Raw genomic sequence first — 25248 nt, 5'->3', positions numbered from 1 at the left:
CCACTGTGCCCCAGCAGCCCCTGTCCCTTGGCCCACCTCTGCCCCCATACAGTGTCACCCTTCCTTACTAGCTGTTCACTCTCACAAATGTGCTCTCTCCGAGAAGCTTCCCCGACGCCTGAGACAGGGGCAGGCCCTTGGGTACCTGGTACTCTTCCCTCCCAGCACTCCGGCAGCCCAGCATTCGCGTCTGCCCCGCCCTGGGGAGCGCAGCGTGTGTCTCTGTTAGGATGGCTCTTGTGCACCTGCCACACGGCGCTCCCGGCCTGCTCCCCGAGTAGAGCTCAGTCTGCCCCTCCGTGAGCGATGGGATGGCGAAACCATCAAGAGCCAGGTGTCTGGGGGTATATACATCCTTGCTCTGTTTCTTACTGACTCTGCGCCTTTGGGCAAACCTCTCTGTGCCTCAGCTTCCTCCTCTGAAAATGTGACTCATCAAAGAGTTGTTGTGGAAATTAAATTAGGCCATTCATGTAAAGCATCAGGGACACTGTCGGCCACACAGTCATACTCTATAAACACTAACCTTTATTATATCATGTGAGCCCCGTGTGTGTGGGTTTGGGGCTCAGTCCTTTCATCACCCACCGGCACCTGGCAAAGCAAAGGCACTAGGCACATACTTTCCGACTGCCTGAGCAATCGTTAAATGACCGCCTCGCTTGCGTCCCATCGGGCCACACTCTTCTGACAGTTTCCAATTTGCTTTAAATGGCTCCGGTCAACCGCGACTTCCTCCTGTCCTGGCGGTGTTAGTTACTCCCTCCTCTGGCTCACACTGCACCCTGGACATGGGCATTCGTTCATTCGTGCGTTCATCAATTCAGTAGACGTTTATTGATACGCTGAGGTGCCAGCTCTATGGCTTGGCTTCACCACCAGCCTGTGAATTTCCCCGGGGGCACACCCCCTGTTGAGTCACCACTGCCTGGCCCAGAGGAGGCCTCGTGGAGACAGATGTACCTTGTCTAGGTCCAGCTTGCACACAAGGACTGGGGATCTGGGCATGTCTGCCCCCTCTGTGCCCCCGGCAGGCCTGCTCACCTCTCGGATGACCTGTGGAGAGGACACACAGCTGTGAGCAGGTGGGCAGGGATACTGTGGAGGCAGCAGGAATGGGTCGATGTGGCCTCCCGCCACATGTATGGGGCCCATCAGGGTTTGAACAGGGCTTTCTCCTGTGTCTACCCCTTGAATCGAAAAGTCAGGGGGCTGGGAAACAAGAGGCGTGGCTTCTAGACCTGGCTCCGTTGCTAATTAGTTGTGTGGCTTTGCGAAAGCCATTTTCTCCTCTGGGCCTCGCCTTCCCTGTCTGTAACATGGGGATAATACTGGCCCTCTGCTTACGTCCTTGGGTTGCCTGAGGACCAGTGCGATCGTGGGTGTGAAGGGCCACGTGAACCAGGACGCCCTGCACAAGCGTGAGGGACTGTCTTCTGTGACCGTGCGGAACCTCCGCATCAGCCTGTAGGGTGGCCGGGGCCGTCTCCTCCATTTTGAAGATGTGGGAGCTGAGATTCCATGGCATTCACATGACCTGAGCATGAAATCAGATTGGCCGCCACTGGTTGCTCACCAATCCTTGGCTTTACATGGGTTATCCCACTGTATCCCCATAGCAGCCTTGAGGGGCAGGGACAAGCGGGATCCCCATGTCACAGATTAGGATGATGGGGCTCTGAGAATGAAGCCATGGTTGCCTGACCTTAACCTCTGGACTAATGACCTGCCAGCATCGGGATGTCAAGACTGTCTCCAGTCCAGGCTCAGTCTTTAGTCTCAATCTCCAGTCTAGGGCTCCTTCTGCTGACCCACCCGGCCCCTGGAGGGCAGAGGCTCCCCCAGAAAGCAGGTTCTCTCACTTCCTTCCCCTCCTGAGACAAAGATAATGAGCAACACTAAACATCCCAGGGGAGAGCTGGTTGTCACAGGAAGGAAGGGAGGCTAGGGAGGGAGGAAGGTGTCTGCTTGCTTTGTTTCAGCAGGAAGATCAGAGGAAAAGGCAGAAAGGTGTCAGAGTGAAAGAGGGGCAGGGTGCAGGGACATGGCCGGCGGTAAGGGACTGGGGATAGGGGCCCCACCGCCATCCCACAGTGATCACTCACAGTTACTAAGTACTTCCTGCCTAGGGGACACCCTATTAAATGCTCTCTAGAATCTTTACAAGAACGATTTTACAGAAGAGCAAACTGAGGCACAGACAGGCAAAGTCATTTGCAGAAGATCACATAGCCAATAAGTGCCACTTAGGCCTGGGACTTGAACTCAAGTCCGTGCGCCACCAAAGCCCTCCCCTGTCATCACTATGGCACCCTGCCTATGGCCTTTGGAGGAGATTTCCTTGTCAGCTTCTAATCCTGGCTCAAACCACTCGGTTGTGTGACCTTTGGCAAGTCACGTCAGATTCCTGTGTCTCAGTTTCCTCATCTGTACAATGGGAACGATAATAGTATATGAGGTCATGTATGTGAAGCTCTTAGCGCAACACATGGCACGAAATAAGTGCTCAGCATATGGTAACCCTAATTGTTCTGCAGGCAGAGGCAAGATGCAGAAGCCGGACCACAGGTGGAGGTTGCAAGCATGCACAGTTCACCTAAGACAGGAAGGAGCTTTCCTTTTTTTTTTTTTTTTTTTTAAGGATTAGCTTTATCTACTGATAAAATTAGCTTCCTTTAAAGATATCAAGCTCCCCATTCCAGGAGGTACACATGTGCAGCCTGGACAAGCCCACAGTAAGGGTGTCAGAAAGAGGATTCAAGTAACTAGAAGGAAGGCAGGACTCCAGCCTGGGGTCTGTCTCCTGGAGATGTCTGAGCCCACTTCCACGAGTAAGCCCTCGCCAGGCACAGGTCGCCGATCACCACCCCTCCCCTGAGCAAGGCCTGCTCTCCCAGGGATGAGAGCCCACTGTGCTGAGAGCCGGGCCTGGGAAGAGAGGAAGGAGGGGCGGGAGGGGTGGGGCAGAGAGGGCACAGTACCTTGAGCCACTCCTCGGCTTGCTCCCGGCTCTGTAGTGCCAGCACCAGCACCTCGGTAGCCCCCTGGGAGAAGCGCAGCTCATGCCTCTTGTGCCGGCTGTCCTTGGGCACGTAGATGACGCTGCAGATATCCAGCGCCAGCCTCAGATGCGGCTGCCGGTCCTTAGAGCTTTTGTAGCACTGGGCAGGAAGAGACGGGGTCACCCTTCTGGAGGGGAGGGCGGAGGAGGACTTGGGGGAGCTCGACCTACCCCACAGAGACCTCCCCCACCAAGCCCAGCTGTGGGCACTGCATGAAGACAGAGGCTGTGGCTATTCATCCCAGAGAAGAGTAGTCTGGAAAGGGGGCATTTTTGGACAATCTTCAGATCTCAAGGGCTACTGCGGGGCCCCAGGGGCACAACCACCCATCAGGAAGAGGCAGATTTTAGCATAAAACTAGGAAGACCATTCTAGTCTAAAGAACCAGAGAAGACACAGCCTGGCTTGGAAGGAAGCCAGCTCCCTGCTCCTAATGGGCTACCTAGCAGGAATGTGGGAGAGAGAATTCTAGGCGCGATGGAAGACTGGGCTTGGTTTATCAATAGTTTATCAATAATGATTATCACTTCCCAATTCTTATTATGAAGCCAGCATTACCTTGATACCGAGACCTGACAATGACATTCCAAAAAAGAAAAATGATAAGCTCATCTCAACCTGGTTGCAAAAGCCCTACAAAAAAATTAGCAAATGGAATCTGACACATATAAAAAGCATACTGTATCAAGACTTTATTTATTCTTTATTTATTCTGGGATTGCAAGAGCGCACTAGCCTTTAAAAACCAACACTATAATTCATCATATAAGTAGAAAAAAAAGAAAAGCCACGTCTATCAATAGACACAGAATAGGCATTTGATAAAATTCCCCACCCATCTGTAGTATAAATGAGCAAACTAGAGCTACAGAAGGGGGACTTCCTTAATGTGATAATAAAGACCTTCTACAGACCTCTCACAGCAAATATCAGCCTTAATAGTGAATTATTGTAACTCTCCCTTTGAGCTCTGGACTGAGACAAGGGCGCCTGCTCTTCCACCGACGGTTACATTGTGTTGGAGATCCTAACCAATGCAATATGTCAAGAAAAAAAATGGCCTAAGGAGTGGGAAGAAGGGTCATGACCTTGGGACTGGTTCTGGCCTGGGGTGAGCTTCTCACTGCTCCAGGATGAAAAAAATGTCATGTTTCAAATGGGTATCTGTTGGGCAAGGCTTGTCAACAGACTTGGGGTTAAACAGCTATGAATATTTTTGAATTATGTCCGCATTCCTACTCTGGAATTAAAGGCACATTTTCTTTTACAAAATGATGGCAAATTAAAAAAAAAAAAACTAAGAAAGCAAGTTCCATTGTAAGTGCTGCATGGGCTCAGTTTTAGAAAAGATAGATGTATGGAAATGAGGGTAGAAATATGTATATTAAAACTTAACAGTGGTTAGCCCTTGATCAATGGGATTGTAGGTGGCTTTTGAAAAATGGTTTTCATCATGTTTTTCTCTAGTTTTATAAATGAACACATTTACTTGCCTAATGAAAACAACAAACATTGTTTTAAAGTGATTGGGGTGCCTGGGTGGCTCAGTCAGTTAAGAGTCTGACTCTTGATTCCGGCTCAGGTCATGATCTCACGGTTCATAGGTTCTAGCCCCTATGTCTGGCTCTGTGCTGACAGTATGGAGGCTGCTTGGGATTCTTTCTCTCTCTGCCTCTCCTGTGCTCATGCTCTTTCTCTCTCTTTCTCTCTCTCTCTCCCCCCCACCCCCACTCTCCCCTGCTTGTACACTTTCCCTCTGTCTCTAAAATAAAAATAAAATAATTTTAAGTGATAAAAAATTCATTCCTGGCAAAACAAAACTTGGCAACGTCTTTATCAGGTCTTTGAATATGTGTGTGTGTGTGTGTGTGTGTGTGTGTGTGTGTGTGTGTTTCCATTCTGCTCTAGTGGGAGAGCCTCTGTGCACAAAGCAAGCCCAGAGGAACTGAGGCAGACATGCCTGCACACACACACACACACACACACACACACACACACACACGTAAGGCCACGTGAGGCCCAGAGGCACATATCCGCAGCCACTCACCAGGAGCTGGTCCTCCTTGATGACGGTCAGCTGCTTGGCCCATTGCCCGAAGCGCTTTTTCCGCAGCAGGAAGGCACATATCCTGCAGTCCCTCACCAGGTGCATGGAGGCCTCCTCTGAGGGCCACTGGTGCATGGGCTGTGGCCCTTTCCCTTCCTCCTCCTCCTCGTCGTAGGACTCGTAGGAGCTGCTCATTGCGTCAGAGTCGTTGTCTGCAGGAACCACAGGAAAGGACCCGCTACTGCCTGGGAGGCACCTCCATATCCTTGTGCAGATGTCCTTGCCCCGGGGTCCCGGGACCAGGAGGGGGTGGGCGTGAGGTGTGATCGTGGTGATCACTAAACCCGCACATGGGCACCATGCTGTATAGATTTACCACTGGCCTTGCGATCTCGGTGACTTCACTTCCCAGAGTCCAGCTTTCTTATCGGTAACATGGTCATAATGAAGGACAGTATCTACCTCATCCGGCTGTGAGCATCAGTGAATGCAGAGCGTTCAGCCCAGTGCCTGGCACTCAGCGGGCACTCAGTGAACATCAGCTACTGTCATTACCCCAGCAGCTTCACATCCACAATCTCAAGGGACTCTCACAGCACCTGCAAATCCCCAATTTATACAGAAGGCAACTGGAGGCTCAAAGAGAATAAATGACTCATTTGAGGTCAGTCACCAAGGATCAGGGCGAGGGTTAGATCCAGGGCTCCTGACTCCCATGCCAGTGGTCCTTCCACTGAACCCTGGAGTCACTGAGTACCAGGGCTTGGGGCTTCTGTGGTGACCCAGAGGGGCTGGCACACACGTGTATTCCAAGGATCAGGTCAGGCCTGCTCTCTGAGGACAGAACCCTTCTGAATACCTGCCCCATACTTACAGGAGTTCTTTAGCTCCCCATTCATCCTGGTCGCAGGGTAGCTGCTGTCTGCATCCTCGTAGTAGCCGTCCATGATGGAGTGGGCTGGGCTGCAGCCATCTGTGGGGTTGGTCGAGGGAGCAGCACCTTGGAGAGAGACAGGCAGACTGCAGGGGCTGTGGCTGGGGAAGACCCCAGACACCCTGGCCCTGCTTGGGGAAGAGACAGTGCAGCTCCCTGCAGCTCCCTGGCCATGGTGAGGGGCCTCCTCTCTGCTCTAGCTCCCCACATGCTCTCTGTGCTCCTGTGACCAGGAGCTGCCCTGCTGGGCCCTGTCACACCTCCAGGCTGTGTTCATGCTATTCTGTGTGCTGTCTTAGCTTTTGCTAGAGAACTCCTACTCATCCTTCAATACCCAGATCAAAGATCTTTCTTCTGACCTTCTCGGGCAGAGAATAGTCAGCCCCTCCTCAGTGATCCCACAGCATTGGTGTGTGTGTGTGTGTGTGTGCGTATCTTGGTCACAGCTCTGATCCCTGTACGGCAAGGAGTGGTGCTCCAGCTGCCTGGGCTTAGTCCCCCTTGTCTTCTGTCACCTCAGTCCTTCCACTCCCCTCCTGATGCATATGCTTGCTCCCTCTGGTGAAAGCGATTCTCCTAAACCTCTGTGGCTATACCACGGAGGAACTGGACTGAAGAAGATAATGGTAGTGCTTGCAACAGTGACCACAACAGCTGTCTACGTGGAATTTTCCCAGCACATTCCCACTGAGCTGGCAGCACAGCGCAGGGGTGGGGGCTATCTTAAACTGTATTCTGCATCGGAGCTACCGGGGTCTCTTTAAAATGCAGATGCCCGGGCTGTACCCCCAGAGATTCTGATTCACTGGTGTGGGCTGAGCTGAGGAATCTGCATTTAAAAAAAAAAAAAAGTCTATTTAATAGGGCATTACAAAACATGGAAAAATAAAAACTATACAGAAGTTCAAGAAATCGGATTTTTTTTTCAACAGTTAAGATTATTTTGATCCAGATGGTTGCTGGGGCATGCTCTAAAGGTCAGTGGGCTAAGGGCATGTGCTTTGGGTTGGATCAGATTTGAGATAAAATTTGTCGCCACCATTTGTTTAGTGACGTTGGGGGGAAAAATCCCACAGTTTCTCTGCATTTCAGGGTCTTCACCCTAAAGTGATGTGAACAGTGCCCACCTTGGACGAGTGATAAAATGCATGTAAGCTCTTAGCACACCGCCTGGCACACAGAATGTGCTAGACGGATGCTAGATGTCATTATTATTTTCATCTCCTTTGATTCCCATAACGCAGGGAGATAGGTATCAGCCCCATTTTACAGATGAGGAAACTGAGGCTCCACACAGTTTGCTAGTGACAGAGCCTGGAATAAGAACTGAGGTTGCCCGCTCAGGGAATAGGGGCACATACCCTCTTCCAGGAAGCCTTCCTTCTTCACCCAGTACAACTGGCTGTCAAACCACACTGTTCTGCAACGTGCTGCTCTGGGCTCCCAGCCCCTACCATCCATCTGTTTCCTGAGAACAGCAGCACTCAAATTCCCAGCAACTGGGATACCCAGTGCTAGCTCCCAAGTGATGGCCCCAGCCTGCCCTTCCCAGCAGGCTCTCTGAAGCCTCAGATGCTGGCAACATCCTGTGAGGTGGATGGTGGGGGGAGGTGTGACGGGGAAGAGGGAGGGGACACCCGGGGCAGTGCTCTTGAACACCTGGCAGGGCTGGACACCGGGTCAGAGGAAGGATATTCCCTGATGGGCTTGGCGCCCTCTCCCTGGTCAAGCTCCCTGACCCTTCCTGAGGCCCGCCCTTCCCTCCTGCCCCAGGATCCCTGCTGCCTCATCTGAGGGGAGCCATGAGCTCCCTCGGGAGGTGGAGGGGCCTCACCCAGCTGAGGGGCTTCACCTGGGATTCAGGGCCCGGCAGCGCTTTGTCTCCGCCCTCCTCCCCTGTCCTCAAGTGGAGAACAGAACAAAGTCACCTGCTTCCCATACAAACCGCCGCTTGGAGCCCCACAGACACCAAGAATCTCAAGGCTGAAGACAGCCACTGATCCCCTGGTCCAACCCCAGCACTCCACTCTGCTTTAACTAGTTTATTAGTGGTGAAAATAATATACCGCAGTAGCCCAGAGGTGAAGAGAACCCAGGCGTCCATCAACTGATGAAAGACTAACAAAACGTGGTCTCTCCCTACACTGGAATATTACTTGGCCATAAAGAGCAAATGAGGGCTGGTACACGCAGTGACGCAGATTAACCTTGGGAACACTACGCTAAAGGGAAATAAGCCAGACGCAAAAGGCCACACATTGTATGATGCTATTCATGTGAAATATTCAGAATAGGCAAATCCATAGGGGCGGAAAGCAGACTGGTGGTTGCCAGGGGCGCAGGGGGAAGGCGAACAAGAACGACTGCTTAAGGGGGATGGCGTTTCCCCTTTGAGTGATGAAAAGGTGTGGGAACTGGCTGCACAGTCCTGTGAATGTACTAAATGCCACTGATTGCACACCTGTCAAATGGTTGACACGGTCCATTTCACGTTATGTGTATTTTGTTACAATACAGAAAATATGCCCAGGGCGAAAAGCACAATCAGTACAAAAGAGTATGAATGGGAAAGTATGTTCCCTTCACCCAGATTTCCATTCAATTCCCACAGGGGAATGCTGTTGACAGTTTCTTGCATATCCCAGGAAGAGTCATTTAAATGAATGCAGGGATGCATGTACCCCATCAAGGAACAAATGGAATCCTATTAAATGCAGTATTCTGCAGCATTTGAATATTTTTCAGTGGCTGTATCTTGGAATTCATTTCTGATCGGCACAGACAGACCTATTTTATTTATTTTTTGGCGGCTGGAAGATATTCCACTGAGTTACTGAATGACAGGATAGCATCGCATAAACATTATCTCATACAAGTTCAACTACGAATGCTGGGGCACACAAAGACCAGGATAGAGTCTCTTGTGTGTCACGTGAAGTTCCTATATCCAAGCCAGTGACTTCTCTGATCCTCAGAGAAACACCCATTTGTTTCACTGCGGGAGGAAACCCATTAAGAGGTCGGTCAAAAGCAGAGACTCTTTGTGGCCGATTTAAGAGATTTTTCAAGTGTAATTTGCACCAGTGCCCTCTAAATTATTTCATCGGGTCCACCTATCAGTAAAAATGTAATCATATAATGTACTTCCATTTATTTACTGTATACATATATGTCTCTCTCTATATATATAGACTGCTTACAAGCATTATGCTATTATTAGATTATAAAGACTATAACTCTAAAACATTGACATGGAAAGTTTTTAAAAGAAGTGTTGAGCTAAATATAAGTAAAGCTTCTATAACTTCCTACATCGTTTCGTGAATTCCCTGGGGTGACCACCCTTTACATGGGAGACCTTTTGGTTTCAGCCATGTGCTTTTTTATCCTAGGCACTGACTTTGTAACCTTGCCCACCTAGAAGATGCGGTCCTGCTAAGTACAAACTGTCTCACCAGTCCACCGAGGAGGAGCACTTAGGCCAGCAGCAGGTTCAGTGCTAGGACCCAGGATACAGCGGTCATTTGTGCACCTCCATCCAGGCACATCTATATCCATGGATCGATCCAGCCCCTTTCTTATTTTCAGGGCAGGGAAGGGAGTTGTCCAAGGCCGCACAGAACTGGGACTGGAACCTAAGCCCCTGATCCCTGGGGCCACGCCCACTGACCGGCCTCCCAGGCCACCATTAGAGAGGCCAGGTTCTCAGGACGTAGGCGGGGCTGGACGGTGCTGGCCTTGGAATGCCAGCCCCAGCAGGACAGTCCCGCAGGGGACGAGAACTTACTGTGGGAGCTGATGTACTCAGGGGACTTGCCCGGTCCCAGGGGAAGGGCCTCTTCATAGTAGTCCTCAGGTGGGGGCCTGTTGGGAAGCGGTGGAGGCAGGTCGGCTGCCTGAAGGGGGACAAAGGAGGCGGATGAGACCTAGGCGGCCAGGAGAGCGGAGGGAACAGGCGGAGGGACGGGACGAGGCTGGGGCAGGGGGAGGCCGGAGCCCCTAGGAACCGTTTCTGAACGGAAGCCATAACTTGTGACAGAGTGGCAGAAGGGCAGAGGTGGGAAGCTGTTTGCCGACAGTTTGCTTGGTTCTCTCCTCCTTGCCCAACTTGTTGAAGCGTCAGGGCTTCTCTGTAATATCTAAAAGCTGTGTGGGCTGCCACACAGAGACGTAGCTAGTGCTTTTGATTAAGCACGTGCAGAATTATCAAAAGCTACGGTGACTTCTGCAATACTCTGGAACCACATCTCTATTCAGGTGAGGAACAGCAGGACAAGTAAATGGAACGCGTGTGAGTTAGCTAGGCAATAACGCCTTAGGCTCTGGGGCCAGGGAACCCCTGCTCTACCGGGATTAGGCTCCATCGCTTACTAGTGGTGGGACACTGACATGTCACTTACTCTAAGCCTCAGTTTCTTTACCTGTAAAATGGGGACATTAATGGCGCCAACCTCCATCAGTTGTTGGGAGCGTGTAAAGGACGCCATAAGGGGTCAGCAATTGGTACCACTGGATGGTGATGATGATAGTGAATTAGGTAGTTGACAGATAATGTTTGATGTGATTATGGGCCCCTTCCCTCAATTCCTTGGACAAAGGCTGGGAACCCTAGACATGATCCAAACCTTTATTTTATAGGTGATAGGCTCAGAAAGGAAAGGTGATTTGCCCAAGACCACACAGCCGCAGAGGGAGGGCAGAGGGCCACCAACTCCTGGTCCAGAGCATTCCCCATACTCCATGTTAATTATCACGGCAATTAGAAGTTGGGGTGGGGAACATCCCATGTGTTTAAAGGGAAGGGTCAGTTCACTGCATCATCCCTGCTCAGCATGGGCACAGTGAGCACATCATGAGCCAGTGAAATATTGTCACAGCCTGTTTCTCCCTCCCTCCCTCCCTCCCTCCCTCCCGTCCTTCCTTTCTTCCTTCCTTCCTTCCTTCCTTTCTTTTCCTTCTTTCCTTTCTTTCTTTCTTTTCTTTCTTTCTTTCTTTCTTTCTTTCTTTCTTTCTTTCTTTCTTCCTTTCCTTTTTCTCTTTCTTTCTTTCTTTCTTTCTTTCTTTCTTTCTTTCTTTCTTTCATTATTTATTCATTTGAGAGAGAGCGGGGTAGAGAGAATCCTAAGCAGGCTCCACACCCAGCAAAGAGCCCAACTCAGAGCTTGATCTCATGACCCTGAGATCATGACCTGAGCCAAAATCAAGAGTCAGACGTTTAACCAACTGAGCACCCCCCTCCCAGTTTCTCCCCTCAGAACAGGGTCCTACACAGCCAGGAGGGTCCCAGGCGTTAGGGGGAAAGCTCCCCTGATCACTTCAGAGGGACAGAGGGCTGGAGGATGTGGGAACCCAGGCTGTGACTCACATGTCTCAGAGATGGGCTCTTGGCTGGCTCAGGGCTGGCTCCTTTGCAGGGCTCCCCGTCATCCTCTGGCAGGTCCCGGAGGTCACTCAGGTCACAGTCTACCGAGGGTCAGGCCATTGGGGCAGAGAAAGCCAAGAATGAGCACGGTAAAATGGGAAGAAGGCTGGATTTGGGGTCAGGAGGCCTCCACCCCCTCCTTTGTTAGTGACATTGGGCAAGTGACTTCATCACTCTGAGACCTGTTTGGCCTTCTCACCTGTAAACCGGTCCCAATAATCCCTTGCCTTGTCTGTCTGCCAGGGTTATCAAGAGGGTCCAATAAGACCCTATCTGGTGTGGTGCTTTGGAGGGTTTCAAGAGTTGGGCAGTGAAGGCAAAGTGTCTTCCCTCAGTCTCTCAGTCCCCGAGACTTCCACCTGACCCGCAGCTCTCTCCATGCAGAATAGTGCTGTCCGCCCTCGGGAAGGAGCAGGGGCCAACACGCCCTGCCCGCCGACCGGCGGGGCTGCTCCCATGCCCACGGTGCCACTCCGCTTTCTGGGAGGCGCAGGGACCGCCCATCCCCGGGGCCAGGCGGCCACTACCGGTGGACGTGAGTGGCAGGGGAGAGAGAGCACGGGACGCGCCACACCTTCTTTGGCCTGCGCGTCATCCCTACCTCTCCTCCAATCCGGGGGATGATTCCCATGACCATACAGACTCTGACTAGGCTTTCAGACCTGGCAGGGCCCAGGGAGGCCAAGCGACTTGCCCGAAGTGACTCAGCGTTGCAACGTCGGAGCCGGGCCCCCACCGCATCCGAGGGCCCTTCCAGAGGCGGGGCAGGGGACTCACACGCGCAGGGGGAGGACGGCTCCCAGTGCAGGGGTGGGAGAGGGCCGCTCACCGAACTCCTCAAAGAGGGACTCCACGAAGCTGGGCCCGGAGTGGAGGTCCGCTGTGTTCACATATAGGCAGGAGACTTCTTTGGCTGTGAGGAGAGGGGTGAGTACACCGGCAGTGAGGAGGGAGGGGGACCTGTCGCCACTGAGGAGGGCCCGGTCTCCCCCTCCTGCTACTGGGACTCGAACCCACCGGGACACGGCACCACGGACCGCGTACACGCGCACTCTGCGTGAGTTCCCGGGTTCTCAAACTTTGTTCTTATTTTTATTGTACCTGAGCATCTCCTTCTGCAAGTGAAACGGGGCCCAGGGCCCGGCACTGGGGCTGCTCTGGGGACTGCCAGGGGACAAACAGGGCCGAGCACAGTGGGCCAGCCACGGCCCCTCCCACAGTGCTGTGAGGGCTGCTGATGACATCGGCCTGTTCTGTCACCGGAAGTGAGGCTCTGAGAGTCACCCAGTGGTGACACCCCCCCCCCCCCCCCCCCCCCGTCACTCAGACCCCTCCAACACTGCGGGACACGGCACAGCTCGTCGGAGCTGCCTCAGCTCTGGACTTCGCAGTGATCACCTCGCGGGGCGGACGAGGACGCCTGCAGCTGAGCACATGGCGTGCGATGTGCGTGCTGCCGTGGTGTGTGTGGAGCGTGGGTTGCGTACGTGAGTTTCAGTGGCTCGAGGGCGGAGGCGTACGAAGAACACGCCCAGGGTGGAGAAGGAACAGAGTGGATGAGGACGTGGGCCACGCGGCGAGCCATAGGCTTCCTCGTGCCGCAGGCCCTGGGGAGTTACTGAAGGTTCTTGAGGAGCCGGGGGCAGAGTGCCAAAGGCTGACCTGGGAGGGGCTGCAGGCTCTGCAGGATGGAGGCCACAGCCATCTTCTTCTCCAGGGCAGTGTCGCTCAGGTCCTCGTGGTCCAGGAGGCTGAGCAGTCCCGTGAGCTCGGGGAGCAGCTGCTCCAGCGCTGGGGAGGGAACACAGCCAGGGCTCTGGGTCAGGATCCGGGCCCCGCCTCCGTCCACTAGAGGCCGGGGAAGCAGGGGCCGGAGAGCAGGGCGAGCGCCACAGGGAGACCTCAGAAGCCCTCCCACCTCTGTCCCAGCCGCTGGCCAGTCGCCTCCCGAGGGAGAGTCCTCAGTGAACGCTGATGCTCCTCTGGGCGCCCCCACTCTGCCTCAGACCCCATATGGCCTTGGCTTGAGGACTGACCCTCCCGAGGCCAGCCTGGCAACACTGAGCCCTGAGCAGAGGCTCTCGGTCCTGTCTTTGCCCCAGCACGAGGGGCCTTCATCACTGCAGCTCGAGGCTCAGTGCGGGTGCCAGGCCGGAGCTCCCGGCCATCCAGCACACAGGCAGGAAGGGAGCCTTCCTGTCTCATCAGTTCATACACTTCAATCTCTGGAACCTTCTGTTTCCGGTGCCTTGGTGGGAGCCAAGCTAAATATTAACCCTTCCCACCCCAGGCCCTAAACCGTTATCACCAGTCCTTCTGTGTTCACCAGCGGTTTTCAAACTTGAGTGTATCTAGGAATGACCCGGGATCTCGTCAAAACGCAGAGGCTGGCTCAGGTCTGGGGCAGGGCCTGAGACCCTGCATGTCCACGGAGCTCCCAGCTGCTGCTGACGCTGCTTCTTGAGAGCACACAGAGCTGCGACATTCGACAACACACAGTCCTTTAAAGACCGGAGCATGCCACAGCCATGAGGTCATGATGTCTCCCTGTCCCAAACGGTAGCTTGGGACTTGGTGCGCCTGAGACCAAAGACCAGCCTCGTTACAGTAGTAGAAACACTAAGAGCTAACCGTGTTGAGAGGCCTGGGTGCCTCAGCTGGTTAAGCATCCGGCTCTTAATTTCGGCTCGGGTCGTGATCTTTCAGTTCACGGGGTCGAGCCCCGCATCAGGCTCTGCGCGGACAGCTGGAGCCTGCTTAGGCTTTTCTCTCTCTCTCTCTCTCTCTCTCAATCTCTCCTTGCCCCTCCCCCGCTCACTCTCTCAAACTAAATAAACATTAAAAAAATAATAAAAATAAAAGCTAACCATGTTGAGCAGTTATCGTGAGCTGTGCTATGCCTTTCATATGTATAGTCCCATTTGACTCCACTATCAAGCATCTTATGGCTCAGAGTGGTTAAATAACTCCTCCAGGGTCACACAGCCGGTGGAGCCTCAACTGGACCTCGTTTCCTCACTCACTTTCAACCATGGCACTATACTGCCTTACAGTATTTTATACACGCCTGCCAACAAGTTTTGGGATAGGTCCCATGATCACACGTGCTTTTTAGAGGAAGCAACCAAGGCTCAGAGAAGAGAAGTGACGTGCTTGCAAACACACAGATGCCTCAGGAGTGCCAGGCCTTCGGCTACCGCCTCTGGACTCCCAGCCCCCTGTGTTTCTCTCCACTCTGGGCCCCCTAAGGAAACAACCAGACTCTGGCTTGCAGTTACAGGGGCTGGGTGTGTCAGAGGGGCTGTAGCATTGTGCACAAGAGAACCGGCCCTGGGACCAGACTCCCGGGTTCAAGTTCAGGCTCCATCATTCCTTCATTGTGGGACCTTTGCAGATTACTTAGCCTGTGACTCAGTTTCCTCCTCTGTACACGGGAGTAAGAACAACACCTGCCTTAAATGGCTGCTGTAACGATTAATCATGTCCTGCATGAAAAGTGCCTTGCCCCACGCAGAGTAAATGCTCACCCCAAGTCAGCTGTGACTGCTGTCATTATAGTATTTATTTACCATGCTGGTCTGTGCTGGGAGCATCCGCTCCCTCAGTAGGCCGTGAGGCTCTAGACGGCGTAGACTGTGCTAGGAATCTCAGCTTCCTTAGCATCTAGTCTGGGGCCTGCTCAGTGCCCGGGCTCCACGCACAGATGACCACGTCAGGACCTTTTTTGTAAAAATAGAAATCTTACGTACAGATAGCGGCAGTCGTTGGAAAAACGTGGCGTGGCCGTGGCAGTCTCTCTGTGGCATTCCCTCGTCACCTCAGATTTGTTGTAAATGAGCCGAAGGCCGATCCTGTCACCTACACCTCATGAGCTCTCTCCGCCTCGGGGCGCTGAGGCAGGGGCTTTGCGAGCACGGCACAGCTCATCTGCGAGCAGGTCGCGCTGGGATGCCCTCGAACTGAGGCTGAGGAAGGCTGTGGGATGGCTGCACGGCTTGAAAGAGGTGAAGCCAGGCTGATTCTACGTTTGTGTGACTCTTGGAGCTGTCGAGTCGCACGACGGCAGGGGGCGCCGCTCGCCTCCACAGCCCAAGTGCAAGGGGCCTGGAGGCCCTGCTTCCCCCAGGGCCCGAGCCCCTGCACTGCCGCCTGAGCGAGGCTTCTGGGTGGGTGGGTTTCCCTCCTGGAAGCAGGAAACCACTTAAAATCATAACATCATTTTAGGTAAATTTTAGGTGTTGCAAAGGAAATCTTTACAAATGGAGTCACAGACCTCTCTGGCACCTTCATCAGATATATTGAAAGTTAACTCGGTTCTAAAGTATTTACTGAGTGCTGATTACACGCCACTCGGGGGATTCGAAAATGAATAAGACGTTGTTCCAGTGGGTATGCTCCCTCTCCGTCTCTCTCTGTCTCTGTCTCTCTCTGTCTCTCTCTCTCTCACACACACACACCTTATCGTACACCCACGTCATTACACACAAGGGAAGCCATGCTAAATGTTACCAGGAAGGCACCGCAGGGGACCATGGCAGCTTTCTTGTGGCTCGCAGCCACGGTTCGTATTCGAAAATTCCCGACACGGCTCTGCTATCATGTGGGAATGTCAAGGCCATGGGGCACAGTGACTGTTTAGCCCTCTACCAGTGGCTCTGCAACTTTCTGGCCTGGGGACTCCTTTGCACAATCGAAAAGATTATCAAGGACTCCAAAGAACTTTGGTTCTATGTGGGTTATATCTGTCGATCTTGACTGTATTACAAATTAAGGCTGAGAACGTTTTAAACAAGGAGAATACACAGGCACACATCCCGTTCGCTTTCAGAGCTGTCGCGTCATCACATACGACACAACCTCTGGGAAACTCCACTGCAAACATGAAAGAATGGGAGAGAAAAAACACATACGGGGGGAGGGGGGGAGGGCGCCTGGGTGGCTCAGTCAGTTGAGCGTCCAACTCTAGATTTCACCTCGGCTCATGATCTCACAGTTGTGCGATCAAGCCCCGCCCACACCCAGCTCTGTGCTAGGTGTGGAGCCTTCTTGAGACGCTCGCTCTCCTCCTTCTGGCCCTCCCCTGAGCACACGCACTCTCTCTCTCTAAAATAATAATAATAGTGGGGCACCTGGGTGGCTCAGTTGGTTAAATGTCTGATTTCGGCTCAGGTCATGAGCTCACGGTTCATGAGTTCGAGCCCCGCGTTGGGCTCTGTGCTGACAGCTCAGAGCCGTAGAGACTGCTTTGGATTCTGTGTCTCCCTCTCTCTCTATCTGCCCCTCCCCTGCTAGCCCTCTGTCTCTCTCTGTCTCTCTCAAAAATAAACAAACATATAAATAAATAAATAAATAAATAAATAAATAAATAAATAAAGACATACGGGGTCTGAGTACTATATAAAAGTAGTTTTGACTGCGTGGACTCCCAGAAAGCATCTTGGGGCATTGTCCCCTCCCAACCACACCTTTCTGAGAATTGCCAGCCTTCAATGAATGACCTCGGATTTGCTAAGTCTGCCCCTCTTGTCCATTCCTCCCTCCCGTCCTTTGGGTCTGTCATTTTGTGCTGAGGTCCCAGAGATTCCTTCTCGCTGCTATCAGCCAGTGTCTGTCTGTGGCATCATTCCTGCTTCGAAAGCCTCTTCGGCTTCCAATTTGAGGTTTGTTGCAGTTGTTTCTAAAGCGAGCACAATCAGGTTGTGAGTGAGTTCTCGGCATTGAAATGCGGGAGGTACAGGACCCCGGCTTTGTTAACAACTTTTTGAATGTTTTTCCCTGCTTGTTAACGGGATTCCTAACATGGGACCCTGACTTCTAAAAATGTTCTTGTGTAATGGAGGCATGGTCACAAAAGTCCAGGCAGAGCAAAGGAGAAGGCGGGAACCAAGCAACGCTGGGAGAAGCAGATGGGTAGCAAGGAGACAACTCGTGCCCGTGGTGGCTTCTGCAGCCAGGAAGGGCCCGGCAGGCAGCAGGTGGTGGGTGGTCCAGGGAGAGTCACACAGCATTTCTGAAGTGCGGCTGGCTGGCGGAGGGAGCATGAGCCAGTGGGGAAAAGCTCAGCCTCCGGGCAGTGAACCTGCGAGAAGCCTCCCGAGGGCCGAGCAGTTACTGTGTGCAGGGCAGTTAGGGCACACCCTCCCGTTTAATCCTCAGAAACTGCACAGGAGGGACCTAGCGTTGCTAACTGCGCCCCACGGAGGGAGGGAGCGGAGGCTCGGAGAAGTGAGGCTGCCCAACCAGTAAGTGGTAAGGCCGGGCCTGGAGCCCAGGTCTGTCTGACTTCAAAGTGTGCACCTGTGCCTGAATCCTCCACCAGAGAACATGGGCTCAGGGCAGCGGAGGCCGGGCCTGGGGAAGGAAGGAGGCAAGTGGCCCCTCAGAGCCCTCCTGCCAAAGGGCTCTGGGCCAGGACGTCATCAGGCCTCCTGACCAGGGGTCCCCACACTGGCTGGGTGGAGACCCTTACTGTGGGGCTGAAATTCTTGCTCAGTGAGTCTCTCCACTGGGCCTGCAGGTGAACTTCAGAGCCCTCACTGTGAAGATCTCCAGGAAGAAAAACAAGCTCCTCAAAGCATATACCTGACTCAACCCCAGGATCTCAGCCCAGAGACACCTTTATACCCTCCTGGATACCGGGGAGCTTTCAGCCAGTGTTTGGCTCTGCGAAGACAGTACAGAACCGCACCACCCCCCCTCCACCCAGCCGAGAGAAGGTGTGTGCAAAGTGCCGAGAGCACATACACATCAATAGCCTGTATCCGAGAACGTTCGTCTCTCTCCTTATCTCGTCTTAGCACAGAACTTCCCCCCTCCTCCTCCGTCCCTCTCATGCTGTGGCCCTACCTGACTTCCCAGCCTGTCCCTGCTGGGATCCCCACGCCCCCTACACTCCCATCCAGACTGCTCACACTCCCTTACACGCCCTTCGTGGACAGAGCTCTGGAATTACACGGGACACGACTATTCTTTCGCCACGTTTTGGCGAAAGCTAAATGCCGTAACCCACGTAAAACAGCCCTTGTGAACCCTCGTAAAATAGCTGGCTTTCAGGTGCAGTGAACTTGGATGTGCCGTCTGTCGCAGCTTCGTCTTTAATGCCAGAAAACCGAAACCACAGGGATTGGAACCATCACGGAATTTAATTTGGAGAGAAATCATACGGCCAGTGGTTCTGCTAGGCCTCAAACAGACCTCCAGGACAGCAGCCTCACATTTTAGCAACAATAAGACTCCCAAGGGGGTTGTTGGAAAGGCAGATTCCCAGCCCGGCCCTCCTGATCTGGCGTGGCTCTTTCAGTAGGCCCTCTACTGGGACCCAGCAAGCTGAATTTTTTTTTTTTTTTTTTTTTTTTTTTTTTTTTTTTAGTGTTTATTTATTTTTGAGAGAGAGTATGAGCGGGAGAGGAGCAGACACACACACACACACACACACACACACACACACACACACACACAGAATCAGGTTCCAGGCTCTGAGCTGTCAGCACAGAGCCCAACGTGGGGGCTCGAACCCACAGACCGTGAGATCATGACCTGAGTTGAAGTCGGACGCTTATCCAACTGAGCCACCCAGGCGCCCCGGCAGCATGTTGCATTTTAACAAGTACTCCAGGTGATTCCAAGATGCAGCCTTTGAAAGAGGTTCGGCCGGAAAACGAATAACTACAAGGCACGTCTGTGAACATAGGGAACGTGGGAAGACCTTCCTCATTTCCTAAAACGTTCTCGTTAGACACCACTTTTGAAATAACTGAATGTCCAGCTGGGAATAAGGGCTCCTACAGAATATAAAGAGCCAGAGCCAGGAAGCCTGCTTAGAGGAGCACAGCGATTAGGGCCTCAGGGTCACATGTGCTCCACTGCGATTCCTGAGATTCCTGAGCCACCACTTCCCAGCTGTACAGGGGTGGCCCGCGAGGGAGCTCTGAGCCCTGGCCTTCTCATCTGGGTCGTGACAATGGTAGGATGCCAACCGCCTATGCTGGCCGAACTCGGTAGTCACGCTCATGGGGCACTCTGTCTGCGGTGCTGTGCCTGGAGCCAGCGGTCATTCGATCACAGCCATAGCATTGTCATGGTTGCCGTTTCCTGATACTCCCCAGGGCCGCGCAGATTCCAGAGCACCGGTCAGAGAGGATTTGGCGACAGGTCTGCTGTAGTTGTGTAACGAGAGCTCCGTGAGGACAGGAGCTGTATCTCAATCATACTGGCTGCCCGCTAAGCATTTGCTGAACATTTTGATGGGCTAGGGCAGTCTTCTCATTTTAAAGATTTAAAGAGAGGTGAGCGTCCAAGAGGTTGTTTGACTTAACCGTGGTCACACAACCAATGGAAGATAAAAGTCCCTAGCGTTAGACTCACACGAAGCTTGCTGCTACTTGGCTGAGTCATCAAAGAGTGGCGAGGAACACAGGCTGTGCCCAGTCTGGTCCCTCTCAGCTTGGCCATTTTCCAGCTGTGGCTCTGGGGAGATTTCTTAACCCGTCTAAGCTTCTGGTTCTTTATCTGCAGACCGTGGAGATAATCACGGTAGCTGCTTCACATGGTCATTGTAAAGATGAAATGAAGCCATGCATATGGGGCTCAGTGCACTGGACAGGTGCCTCACCATTCGTGTGTGACCTCCAGGGGGGTCTCAGGTGTGGGGGAGAAGGGAGGGGGTATCGGGGGACAAGAGGACACCGGGGGGGGACCCTGCAAGCCTCATCACGTTGACCATTGATGGCGCTGGCCTTGACACGGAGCTTAGGGTGGCTATGGCAGTAGGGGTAGGGGCAGTAGGCAGCCCCTTTACTCAGAGAGCTCACACCCCCAAGGACAACCCCCCCCCCTTACCAGGTGGGGGGACATCTTCCAGCTGCAGGGGAATCCTGTCCCTGCTGTCTCCAGTTAGGAAGGCTCTCGTTCACCCATTCCTAACCCGCCCCCCTTCTATGTTCACTCCTGGACCAGGTCCTGTCTGCTTTCTGAGGACAGACTGGGGCACTGGGACAGCATTATCTCTTATGTCTAAAGTTTATTTAGAACCACGAATACATTTCATTGATCTTGTTTGGCTTAGCGGAGCCTTAGGGAGGTACAATGAATTCCAGTGAGGAAAAGAACACAGGAAGAAATGGTTTAATCATTGTTTATAAAACTTCAATCTTTCACTAAGTGGCACAGACAGGCTCAGAAACCCAAGATGGGTGATAATTGTTCTCTGGGATGCAAAACAGTTTGCCAAATAAAAGTAGGAATCTATTTTAAAATGTATTTAAGATCAGACCACTAAGTATTTATTGTTACTGGTGAATACCCAACCAAGATCAATTTTCTCTCTGCTCCCCCACCCTCCCCATTTAAATCAAAATGAGATGGCACAGAGCAGAAAATAAGCCAGCAGGCAAAAAAGCACTGTTACTTGCTCCCAGGACTGCCTCCTTTCTGCACACCAGATGCAGCATGAATGACACCTTCAAGCAAAAGTTCTTTACCACAGCCAGTATGGGTTCTAACGCAGGGAAGGTTGGATTTATTTAGAGATGTCAAAGGTAGGGTCTAATTTCCATAACAAGACACAAGTGAATAATTCACCTTCTGCAAACCACAGGTTTAATAACCCCTGTTTCAGCACCTACATGGTCAGCCCAGTGGGCGCTCTGACTTGTGAGATCTCATTCCTGGGTACCTTTTAGACTCTGGAATTTGTAAAAATGCTTGGAAACAGCTTGCAAGTTACCGTTTCAGTAAATGAAAAGCAGTGGGAGGAAATACAATTTCTCTTCCCCCCCCCTCCTTATGTGACAAGCCTCTTTACGACAAGGATAACTCCTCCTTCTTTGTTTTCAAAGTCAAGAGAACATGTAGCAAACATGATTTAAAAATAAAAAACAGGAAAGTTGTCAGGACGGGGGTTTTTACAAAGGGCTCACATGCTCCGTTTGTTTCAAGTTTTCTTTCTTATTTTCCAAACGGCAACATAACCCAATTTCCATCTCATAAAGGCTCCTGAGCTGGAGAAAGAACCAGGGTGCTACGTTCATAGTTTTTGATCGTGTTTTGAGAGATGACTTTCTATATGCCGTGCTTTAGCAAGCTAACACGTTCATGAGGTATGACGACCCATTGTAGGGACGGAAAGGCAGATCATTCTGGAAAGGAAAGCAGTCCACTTAGCAGGTGTGACCTCAGTGTTCGGGTTGGGGGGAAGGAACAGAGAGGAACCTTTCTGGTGGCCTTCCAACCCTGTGAGCCCTTCCAGAGAGACGTCCCTCCAGGCTGCCTTCCTGCTCCTTTCCTTACCCTCTTAACCCAGGGCCTCTGCATATGCTGTTCCCTCTGCTTGTCAGAACTCCCTTCTCCTGCCAACCAGTAATGCCCTCTTCAGCTCTCAGCTCCCTCATGACTGCCCCAGGGAAGTTTCCCATTCTCCACTACCTCTGTCCCCCTACTTTACACGAGGATAGCATCACTCTCCCTGTGGTGTGGACCATGGTGAAATGTTCATTTAACTGCGCATTTGTTCAATTAACATCAGCGACCCCCACTTGAGCCTGAACTCCACGAGGGCAGGAACAGCCCCAGCTTCCGCTGGTGCCTGACACAGCGCATGCTTAAGGTACTTGAGCAATGAATGAAATCTCACAAACGAGAGTTGGTAGTCAAGCAGCTAGTTAACACGATTTAAAAACCGTGTCTATCATGGCGGATCAGCACCGTAAAAAGATGCCTAAAAGAAGAAAAAACTAGGTAACAATAGTCCCCGGGGAACAAAAGGAAGCAGGAGTCCAGTTTCTTACTTGGCTAAGCTCTCCAAACCCTCTTTGGTTGAGCTTGTAACCCTCGCCTGAGCATGGCTGCCAACAGATTTAGTGACGCCCGGTTCGTAGTTGGGGGATTTTAACCCCCAACATATAAATTAGGAAATAATAATGACTAACATGTATTAAGGAACCCAGACTAACTACTTGAGTTCAAGTCCCGTCCCCCGCGATGCCTAGCTGTGCGCCTCTGGGACACGTGCGCAACGGCCCAGTGCCTCGCGTTCATCACCAGTGACCTATGAGCCCACGCACTTCATCAGTGGGAACGGCGAGAATGCGTCTAGTCCAGCGTCTGGCACGTAGTAAGTTCTCAGTAAACAGTAGCAATTTACATCACTCTTCCATGCACCCCTCTGCTTTAAGAGACTTATGTGTATTATTTACACACTTTAATTCTTATGACAAGGTGGGCTAGGCCCGTCGGGCAGGTCGCAGGTTGCAGGACGGGAAGAGCAGCGAGGGGCTCTTCAGGGGTGCCCGCCCCAGGGCTCCTTCGCGGCAGCTCTGGGTCAGCTCCGCAGATGAGCCCCCACCTGCAGGCGAGGCCTGCAGCCCTGCGGCTTCTCATCCGAGCTGCTGCTGCAGATCTCCCCATCGGGGGCCACGGGGCCGCCTCGTTTCCTTCCTCTGAATTCACAAGCGCTTCTCTTGGAGCCCAAGTGAAGGCCAAACAGTGGGCACCATGGTCCGCGCGGGTCGGACCAGCATTGTTGGTCACTAAAACAAACACTTCCTGTTGTCCCTGGGGGTTCGGGGAAGACCGCGGTTCACGTTTGGAAAAGAAGGAAAAGGGAGCAGCGGAGAAAGCCAGCTGCAGAGCCAATGCCTCGGTGCTGACCGCTTGCCAGGAGTTAAATATAGCCCCTGTGCGAGGCAGGGCAGGGGGAGGTCACCTTGGAAGGCTTTTGTGTGTGTTCATTACCGCTGGCGCAGGAAACCCAATATCCTTCATGCTGAAGAGAAGGGTGCAGGTTTGACTCCAGGGCCAGAAATACAGAATCCTAAGGGAGGGAGGTGGGGAAGACGAAGGGGAGGATTTGGGGGGTTTGGTCTGAGAGGACTGGTTTGGGGCTATGCCTCCCGCCTACCAGTGTGGAATTTGGGGTGAGGCATTTAGCCCCTCTCAGTGTCCCCTTCCTCTCCAGTGAGGAGGGCTTCAGGATTGCCCATGTGTTGGTAGCGGGGAGAGGGTTTGTAAATCGTGGGGATTATTATTAGGGATCGTTGGGGAGCACACTTCTCTGATCAACTGTTATTTCAGGAAGATAGGGAGGCCAGAGGCCAGGGAGGTAGCAGGTCAGTGGGGAAGCGGGTCATGGGAGCCTTTCTGGGGACTCTCTTCCCAAGAGTCAGTCAGGCCTGGGTGACAGGCTCGGGGAAGCCCTGCATCTTAAATGGCCTTTCCAGCAGCAGCTCTGCTCAGGTCTCCTCATCTACCAGCAGAGCCCTTGCTCTGGGCACCTGGTTTCTCAGCCCTGGGCCACCAGGGAAGCCGTTTCCAGACAGGAGGGGGCGGGCCAAGCCACTGACTTCCGAGGATATAGCTCTTGGCTGTGGGACTGGGCTCTCCCAGAATTGTTCCTTTGTCTGCAGATTCCTCCCTATTTAGCTCACAAAGGAAATGGTTCCAGGAGGAAGTGGAAAACTGTGACACACACATGCTCGCCCCCCACACAAGATGGCAGCTGTTTCCCCCTACGGCAATCTGCCCCACCGCCTTCACCAGACGCTTGGGGGGGACAAACACAGTCCCGGGAGTGACCTGGGAGTGGCCTGGGATACCCGAAGATAAAAGCAGGTAGTATTGTCAAGCTCTTAACTGATATTCCAGATGTTGTGCTAAGCATTTTGCATAGATCACCTCACTTAATTCTCATGCGACTCTGTGAGGTAGGTACGTTTTTTACCCTCTGTTTTACACACGAGCCAAGTGAGGCTCAGAGAAGCCCGGTCATTTGCCTAAAGGCACACAGCGAGCAGAACCAGCATTCAAACCTAGACTTAACTCTAGGACCTAAGCTTCCAATTGCTGCATTGTAATACGTTCTGGCCTTCTAACAGGGGTGCTCTACCATTGCTGGAACCTGCAGTGAGCACCTCATGACCTTTCCCTACTGGTGTCCATTCACAGGATGGGTGCCAGGCCTGAGGCCTGCATCGGGCAGGGCTTTCTGTTTCGGAGAAGTTTGAGTTGGAGCACCCGTCTCACCAATAGCCCGTGGCCGACACTGAGGACCCCAGGGTAGGGGTATGCAGATAAGACAGATAACAATAGGGATATCCAAGAATGACCATGAGCATTTATTGAAATACATCCCATGAGCTAACACTTCTACTTCTTTTTATAAATAGAACTTCAGGTGGATAAAAATGCAGTTAGTCCTAATCCTTGCTTCAGGAGACACTGTCGTCATTGGTTCACAAGTGCTGCACTTTTATTTGGTTATTGACTTACGTCATCGGTTACTTTCGCTCATGTACGAAACACCCACAAATCTACCACTCACGCAAACGCCGGGGTCCCGACTGTATCTTATATCTAACTACCGTCTCCTGCTTCTGCCTCCCCTACCCAGGCTGACTGCCATCCTGAATGCTGTAATTGTCACATTCTTGCTTTCCCTTCTGTATAGTGCTATTGCAACCGGGTATATCCACACATTAAAAAAAAAAAAAAAATCTGTGCTTGTTTTTAACCTCATTAAAAGGGTATAACATTTGGGGCGCCTGGGTGGCTCAGTCAGTGGAGCCTCCGACTTCGGCTCAGGTCATGGTCTTGGGGTTCGTGAGTTCGGGCCCCGGGTCGGGCTCTGTGCTAACAAACAGCTCGGAGCCTGGAGCCTCCTTCAGATTCTGTGTGTGTGTCTCTCTCTCCCCCTCCCCTGCTCATGCTCTGCCTCTCTCTGTCTCTCAAAAATGGATAAATGTTAAAAAAAATTTAAAAAAAAAAGGGTATAACATTATAGGGAATCCTT

At 52.4% G+C, this 25248-nt stretch overlaps 1 protein-coding gene across 2 annotated transcripts in view; it reads right to left on the bottom strand.

Moving 5' to 3' along the window:
• AFAP1L1 (actin filament associated protein 1 like 1) overlaps nucleotides 1–25248 on the bottom strand; it is a 62075-nt gene that overhangs the window by 21783 nt on the left and 15044 nt on the right. For both annotated transcript variants that reach the window (XM_053907015.1, XM_019464375.2), the window contains exons 2-9: nucleotides 13128–13256; nucleotides 12295–12378; nucleotides 11409–11506; nucleotides 9831–9939; nucleotides 5984–6109; nucleotides 5110–5321; nucleotides 2982–3161; nucleotides 964–1056 (exon numbers count right to left, since the gene is read on the bottom strand). In XM_053907015.1, coding sequence (XP_053762990.1) covers nucleotides 964–1056; nucleotides 2982–3161; nucleotides 5110–5321; nucleotides 5984–6109; nucleotides 9831–9939; nucleotides 11409–11506; nucleotides 12295–12378; nucleotides 13128–13256 — 1031 coding nt within the window. The remainder of the gene's footprint in view (nucleotides 1–963; nucleotides 1057–2981; nucleotides 3162–5109; nucleotides 5322–5983; nucleotides 6110–9830; nucleotides 9940–11408; nucleotides 11507–12294; nucleotides 12379–13127; nucleotides 13257–25248) is intronic.

The sequence above is a fragment of the Panthera pardus genome, unplaced genomic scaffold, assembly GCF_024362965.1.
Source record: "Panthera pardus isolate Hobbes unplaced genomic scaffold, ASM2436296v1 HiC_scaffold_2, whole genome shotgun sequence".
NCBI classification, from domain to species: Eukaryota; Metazoa; Chordata; class Mammalia; order Carnivora; family Felidae; genus Panthera; species Panthera pardus.
Note: the sequence above shows the minus strand (reverse complement) of the source record. Positions and strands in the feature narration are given on the sequence as shown.